The 7,890-nt window shown below is 36.2% G+C and overlaps 1 protein-coding gene across 12 annotated transcripts in view; it reads right to left on the bottom strand.

The window, feature by feature from the left end:
- LOC102027621 (uncharacterized protein C10orf68 homolog) overlaps positions 1–7,842 on the bottom strand; it is a 150,739-nt gene extending 142,897 nt beyond the window's left edge. For 8 of the 12 annotated variants that reach the window (XR_001236623.1, XR_001236622.1, XR_001236619.1 and 5 more), the window contains exons 1-3: positions 7,734–7,842; positions 7,170–7,283; positions 6,851–6,961 (exon numbers count right to left, since the gene is read on the bottom strand). Coding sequence is in view for 3 of the 12 variants with exons in the window: in XM_013521466.1 (XP_013376920.1) it covers positions 6,851–6,961; positions 7,170–7,283; positions 7,734–7,779 (271 nt within the window). In the remaining 9 variants the exon portion in view is untranslated. The other 4 variants (XM_013521470.1, XM_013521469.1, XM_013521468.1 and 1 more) reach the window with 4 other exon arrangements.
- Between the last annotated feature and the right edge of the window lie 48 nt (positions 7,843–7,890).

Genomic DNA, 7,890 nt, shown 5'->3' on the forward strand with positions numbered 1-7,890 from the left:
ACTGCAGTTTTCATTGAATAGATCTTTGACTTCTTTTGTTAGACTGATTTCTAAATATTTCAATTTCTTGGATGTTATTGTGAAAGGTATGGTTTCCTTAATTTCTCTCTCAGTCTGTTTGTTGTTTGTGTATAGGAATGCTATTAATTTGGGGGGTGCTGACTTTGTATCCAGCTACACTGCTGTATTTGTTGATTAATTCAAGGAATCTTGTGGAGTTTTTGGGGTCTTCCATGTAAAGTATCTTGTTATCTGCATATAGTGATAGTTTTACTTCTTCCTTTCCCATCCTTATTCCTTTTATTTTTCTACCTTTGTCTAAATGCTCTGGCTAGTGGTCCCAGAACTATGTTGAACAGGAGTGGTGACAGCGGACATCCTTGTCTTGTTCCCAATTTTAAAGTAAAAGCTTTCAGTTTTTGTACATTTAGTGTGATGTTGGCTGTTGGTTTGTTATAGATCGCTTTGATCAGATTGAGGTAAAGACCATCTACTCCTATTTTCTGTAGGGTTTTTATCATGAATACATGTTGGACTTTGTCAAAAGCTTTTTCTGCATGTATTGAGATGATCATATGGTGTCTGTCTTTGGCTCTATTGATATGGTATACTACATTTATTGATTTGCAAATATTGAACCATCCCTGCATTCCTGGAATGAATCCGACTTGGTCATGGTGTATGATTTTCTTAATGATTTGTTGCATTCTATTTGCTAGTATTTTATTGAGTATCTTTGCATCTATATTCATTAAGGAGATTGGTCTGTAGTTCAATTTCTTCATTGGGTCTTTCTCTGGTTTTGGTATCAGTATAATGCTTGCCTTCAGAAATGAGTTAGGGAGAATTGCTTCCTTTTTAATTTCACTGAAGAGTTTGAGGAGTGTTGGTATTAAATCTTCTGTGAATTTCTTGTAAAATTCTGCTGTGAATCCATGAGGGTCTGGGCTTTTCTCTGTCCATAAATTTTTAATCACACTTTCAATCTCATTAATTGATATTGCGTTTTTCAGGATTTTTATAACTTCTTGATCCAAACTTGGTAATTCGTACATATCTAGGAATCTGTCCATTTCTTCTGAGTTTTCTATCCTATGGGAGTTAAGGTCTTCAGAGTAGGTATTAATGATATTCTGGATTTCTGTGGAATCTGTAGTAATTTCATCCTTTTCATTCCTTATTGCATGAATTTGCATTCTTTCTTTTTTGGATAAGGTAGGCTAGGGGTTTGTCAATTTTATTTATTCTTTCAAAGAACTAACTCTTTGATCATTTATTTTTTGGAGGGTTTTCTTCATCTCAATTGCATCAATTTCTGCCTGGATCTTTACAGTCTCCTCCCAAATTTGGACTTTGTGCTTGACTTGTTCTTCTTTTTCTAAAAGTTTAAGATACAGCATTAGGCTACTGATTTGTTCTCTATTTTCCTTATGTGTGAGTCCACCACTATAAATTTCCCTCTGAGGACTGCTTTCATTGTATCCCCCAGATTCTGGTAAGTTGTATCTACATTTTTATTTGTTTGTAGGTATTTTTTAATTTCCTCTTTAATTTCTTCTGTGACCCATTGGCTGTTCAGGAGGTTGTTGTTTAATTTCCAATTGTTTATGCAGTTTTTGGAGTTCCTTTCGTTGTTAATTTCCAATTTCATTGCACTGTGGTCAGATAATATGCATGAGATAATTTCAATGCTTTTGCATTTAGTTAGGTATGCTCTATGGGCAAGAATGTGGTCTATTTCAGAGACAGTCTCATGTGCAGCTGAGAAAAATGTGTATTCTGATGTTGTGAGTTGAAGCACTGTGTATACATCCACTAAGTCCATTTGTTCACAGATTTGGTTCAGATCTGTTATTTCTTGGCAGAGTTTTTGTCCAGTTGAACTACCTCTTTGTGTCAAAGGGGTGTTGAGGTGCTTTATTACAATAGTGTTATTAATTATATGGGTCTTCATGCCTGTTAAGATTTGTCTTATATAGTTTGGTGCTCCGAAATTTGGTGCATTCATGTTTATGATTGTTATCTCTTCCTATAGTTTTCCCCTAACAAATACATAGTGACCTTCTTTATCACTTTTGATTGTTTTCAGTTTGAAGTCTACATTGTCTGCAAACATAATAGCAACACCTGCTTTTTTCTGGGTTTCTCTTGCATGGAGGATTGTTTTCCATCCTTTGACTTTCATTCTATAGATTTCCTTTTGAGTAAAATGTTTTTCCTGGTACATCATATCGTTGGATTTTGTTTCTTAATCCACTCTGCCAGTCTATTTCTTTTGACTGGTGAATTGAGGCCATTTACATTTACAGTTATAACCAATATGTGTTGATTTATCATTGTCATGTTATTTACTTGCATTGGTTTCCTACTTTTTGTACCTGTTTAATTGCTTGCTCTTTTTGATGGCTCCATTCTACTGTTGTTCTTGAAATTGTGGTCAGATTTTTCTCTGTCTAGAATATCTTTTAGTACTCTTTGCAGTGATGGTTTGGCACTCATGAAGTTCTTCAGTTGTTCTTTGTCATGGAAATATTTTATTTCTCTGTTGAATTTGAGAGATAGTTTGGCAGGGTATGTCAGTCTTGGTTGGAAGGTGTTTTGTTTTAGGACCTGTAATACTTCACTCCAAGCTCTTCTCGATTGGATGGATTGTGCTGAGAATTCTGCTGTGATTATGATGGGCTTTCCTTTATAGGTAATCTGCTTCCTTTCTCTAGCAGCTTTTAATATTCTGTTCTTTTGCTGGAAATCTGGGAACTTGACTATTAGGTGTTTGGGTGTAGTTTTATTTTGGTTATGGTTAGTTGGAGTTCTACATACCTCATTTACCTGTATGGCAGGTTCTGCTTCCATGCTTGGGAAGTTTTCTGCTATTATTTCTGCAAATATTCTTTTTATGTGGTTTGTGCTGCCTCCTGTTGTTTCACTAACTCCTATTAGTCACACATTATTCCTCTTTTCCTCGTCTTGTAGTTGTTGAATTGATTTTTCCTGGTTCCTCGTTGATTTTAAGACATCCCTTCTTTCATGATCATTAGCTGCCATAGTGTCTTCAAAATCTGAAATTTTATCTTTGGCTTCATTCAAGCAGTTTTGGTAGCTTTCAATGGAAGCTCTGATTTCCTGGATGTCTCTTTGAATTTGGTTCATGTGTTCTAATTCATTTCTATATTTTTTATTTAATGTTTCCATCCATTGCCTATGTACTTCCATTTTTTTTATGTTTCTGCTTTAGTTGTGCTGAGCAGTTCTTTCATTATTATTGTCATTTCATTTTTTGCCTGAGAGATTATTTCTGATCTGATCTGTTCTATGGCCTGATGGAGTTATTTCTTTACTTCCATTGCAATCATTTCAGCAATTTCAGGTGTGTGTTTACCAAATTCTCCTATGTTGATATCTCCTGAACTTGTTCTGAGTGGGGTGGAGTTCTGAGATTGTGTTTTAGTCTTCATCTTGTCATGTTTGATATCAGATGCAGAAAGCTCAATCTCTGTCTTCCCTGGCAGCTCAACAAAGCCCACTAGTGTCCCTAGTTTTCCTGATGGTCAGGCTTGCCCCTCAGCGTCTACTGAGATGCATTATTTAGTCTGGGGTTTTCCGGTAGATGGTAAATTGTATCTAGTTATCCCAGGTTTCACATGCAGACCGTGATGTCAGTTGATGGCAGACCGTCTGATCCAGCATCCCCTCACAGGTCAGGGCACTTGTATGACCCAAGCTCAGGTTGCACTGGTGGCACAATCCTGGTCCAGTGGACCTGTGTCCCCAGGCAGTTCAGGGTACAGGCAAAACCCAGACATAAACTGCAGGGTCAAAAGTTTGTGTACCACCTGATTCTGTTTCTCCAGTCAGTTCAGGACACGCACAGGAGGCAGACATGGGCCACACCAACAGCAATCATAGACTGCCCATGTCTGTGACCTTCAGGAGGTCAGAGTGCAAGTAAAGCACAGACTCGAACCATGGTACCAGCAGCTTGTGGCACACCTGCTCACTCGGTGCAGGGCATGTGCAGGGAAGGCCTACACATGAACCCCGGTGAGAGTAGTTCATGGGCCTTCTGAGTGAGGATCTTGTGCTAACTTTAGATTTTAAGCTTATAACAAGTGCATAGAGCATTTTTTACTCCTTCTGATAAAGTTATAAGTAAGTCACCATAAAGACAGATCTGAGATTAACAAGGTAAGAACATTTTTAATATTTGTGTGATGAAAGCTCATTATTTCATTATTCTTCCTAGGCATTAAATATGTTATCTATTTGTTCTTTAGTTTTGTTGGGTTATTTGCATTTTAGGTTAATACATAGTCATAGAATGAACAATGAAAATGCTTGTATTCAGATTTTTTATTACCTCATTATTTATAATTTCACAAAACCCACTTATTATATTAGTAGAGAACCCTCGTTAAATAAATGAAGGTAAAGCATAAATTATGATATGACTTATGGTAGATCTATAACATAAAAATGGTGCCAATAAGCACACATTGAGACATTTCTGGGAAATAATGTTAAGTGAAGGATAAAGTAAAAAAAGAATATTTAATGTGCTAACAATTGAGAAAAAGGGAAATAGGAAAAATGCCTAAGCACAAAGAGATGCTTGTGTTTTCATATGAAATACAAAAAATGTGTTTTATGCATATTCCCACTCCCCACAATGAATGCAATCACAATATGTAGCAAACATGTACCAATAAAAATAAGAACAGAAAAGAACTATATGAGAAAATACTGTAGTTTTACGAGGGAGGACCTGAGAGTATAGCAGGAAGGGTATAGGAAAGAATACTTACGTATACGTTGTTTCCTATAAGTTTTGGAGGCGGTTAATGTTCAACATAATCAAAACATTAAAAAGTTAAAATGACAGACTGAAACTAAAAGCAAACTTAAATAAATACACCTCCTGAGGAAAAAATAAAAACACTATCCAAGTAATTCACCATTACATTATCTGACACAACCCTCGCTGTTAGGAGTGGCATTTCTTTCTGCTGGAGAGAACTTCTGAGAGATACTGAAAGTCTTTGAGGCACTCTTACGTGCTACTGGTAGGTCAATGGCAGCAGCTGAGGGTGGAGGGTCATACTTCTCCAGCCATGCCAGTGGGTCTCAGAAAGGACTAGTGGATGCCACACAGCATTCTTGGAAAGTTCTAAGGGATTATTTACATAAGATTCTCAGTTCTCAGGAGAATCACTGGTTCTTCCCTGAACCCCCAAATCATTAGCTCAGCTCTCACAGCGGGTCATATCAGAAAAACAATGGAGGGCTTTGGTGGTCCTGTCACTGCACAAGAAGGACTAAGAACAACAGATGGTAAGAATGTTGACTAGACTCAGATTTTTAGGTTTATTTGTTTTACTGCTGCTGGGTTCAAGTTCAAGCAAACCTCCTCCTAGAGTCAGATCAATTGATCCATGACACAGTCCAGATATTCAACCAAATCTTTGAACAGGCAACCGAGTCTGCCCAGAAAACATGACATAAGAATGACAATTGTGTGTTCTCCACTGGGCAAGCCAGAAAGAAATCTGTGGGATTATTTACCAAACAATGGACAGAAAGGAGTAGTAGACTGATGGAGCTCAAGGCCAGAGGCTGAGCCATAGGGGCTTCATCAGATACTACGGCCTGTATTTGATGGCCACTGTGACAATTACAAATGATATTTCCTCTAACCTTCTGAGTGCATTCTGAGACTTGTGCAGTTTGTCTCTTTGATGAAGGAAGTAATCTTATTAGCATGGTACATTATGAGATCCTCATACAAGCTCTTCCTTTTTCTACCCAGATATCTCATTTCCATAAAAGAACAGGACTAGAGCTGATGCGAGGTCCCTATGCCCCTGAAGATATGAGGGCCTACATCAAAGTCATGGTTCAAAGTAGAAGCAGAAGGAAATTACATTTCTTGAGCCTTTTGTATACTAGTAAGCAAATTACTGTGATCCTCACAATCCTTATCATGAAGATGAGGAGGCTCATTCTAACTTTTTTCTTTGTCCATCACTAGCAAGAAAATTTTCCATTGGCAACTATAGGCTGATCCCTTCAGGTCCATATAAATCCCCATAAAGAAAACATATCTAGCCAATAAGACTTTCAGTGGTAGGCTTTTCCTTAGGAAGAACAGTAGCATTATTAACTCCCATTATTTCTTTGGATTTACTGTAGTTAAGGAACTTTCAGTGAGTTATGTGGAAGATCATGAAACAACCAAACTACGAGCTCCTAGTGCCAAATACCCTGGGGAAGAAAAAGAAGTAATTACCTTCACTGCTCAGCTTTAAAAAAGTCAACTATCTGTAAAGTACTTATCTATTCAATATTCCTATCTGTTCTGTGGACAAGACCTTGTATATCTAGGCTCTGAAGTAGGGACTCACAAAGCACCAGTGCCACTTTCAGCACCCTGACACTGTGACAGTGACTCTTTCTGCACTCTTCTGACTTCAACTCCTTATTTCTCTAACAAACATTATTGTTTGGATCCTATGGAAGTTTTTCTGTAGTAGTACATACCAGAGTTGCCTGGCAGACTTTGGGCCCAGGAAATGCCACAGTCAGTTGAAAAATATTCATACTCTGAGAGACAGTTATTGGCCTGTTATTATCGCTGGTAGATACAGGCAGCATGGCCTTGATCATGAAATAGTCTTAGGAAAGAATTCTAACGAAAACATATTAATATCTTTGAATTTTGGCCTTGAGTTACTTTAGAATATTCATATTTTAGGGTCAAAGTGTAAAATATCCATAAATTATAAGCAATTATGAATCAAAGCAAAACCCTGATTTTTAAAAAAAATTTAAAATTACCTATAACAATTATACTTACTACTATGTATTTCTTCTTTGGAAAGTTTTTGTTCCTTTACTTGCATTACGAGTTTTGACACTGCATCTTGAGGTTCAAACACAGAAGTTTTGTCTGGTTCCTCATACTCAGCTACATAAAGACAGAATGACCTTGGTTGTGAAATAATCTGATAAGATTGTAATGAAAACATATGACTACCTTTGTTTGTGGTCTTGAGCTTCTTTAGTCTATTCATACTTTAGGGTCAAAGTGTAAAATTTGTATAAATTATATGCATTCATGAACCAAAAAGACCTGATTTTAAAATATTAAAGTTACTTATAATTATTATACTTACTACTATGTCTTTCTTCTTTGGAAGTTTTTTCCTTCTTTACTGGCATTTCAAGTTCTGAAATCTCTACATCTTGCTGTTCAAGCATAGAAGTTTTGTCTGATTCTTCACCCTGAACTACATAAACAGAGCATGACCTTGGTCATGGAATAGTCTTATGACAAAATTCTAACCAAAACACATGACTACCTTTGATTTTGTCTTCAGTTATTTTAGAGTATTCACATTTTTTAGGGCCAAAGTGTAAAATTCTTATAAATTATATGTATTATGAACCAAAGAAAAAAGAACTGTTTTTCTAAACTTTTTTCTTAGTGAACTTCTTTTTATTTTACTTAATTTTTTTTAAAGAGAAAAAAACCCCAAAGTTTCAAAACAAGATAACAGGAGAGTAACAATGGTTAATACATTGCATATTTTTATCTTCAAAGCAGTTACTCAGCATGCAAGATACAGGCATAAAAAATTGTGCAAACAATATTAGCCCAAATCTTCCTTTTCAATGAACTAAGAGAAATTAGTAGCATAATTCTGAATGTAAAGTTATCCTGCAATTATTATACTTACTACTATGTCTTTTTTCTTTGAAAGCTTTTTGTTTTTTTACTTTCATTCCGAGTTTTGACTCTGCCTCTTGATGTTCAAGCTTAGGTGTTTTGTCTGGGTCTTCACCCTGAACTACATAAAGAGAGAATTACCTTGTCCTGAAATAGTCTTTTAAAAA

This window comes from Chinchilla lanigera, unplaced genomic scaffold (genome assembly GCF_000276665.1).
Source record: "Chinchilla lanigera isolate Chin_1 unplaced genomic scaffold, ChiLan1.0 scaffold00061, whole genome shotgun sequence".
Classification (NCBI taxonomy): domain Eukaryota; kingdom Metazoa; phylum Chordata; class Mammalia; order Rodentia; family Chinchillidae; genus Chinchilla; species Chinchilla lanigera.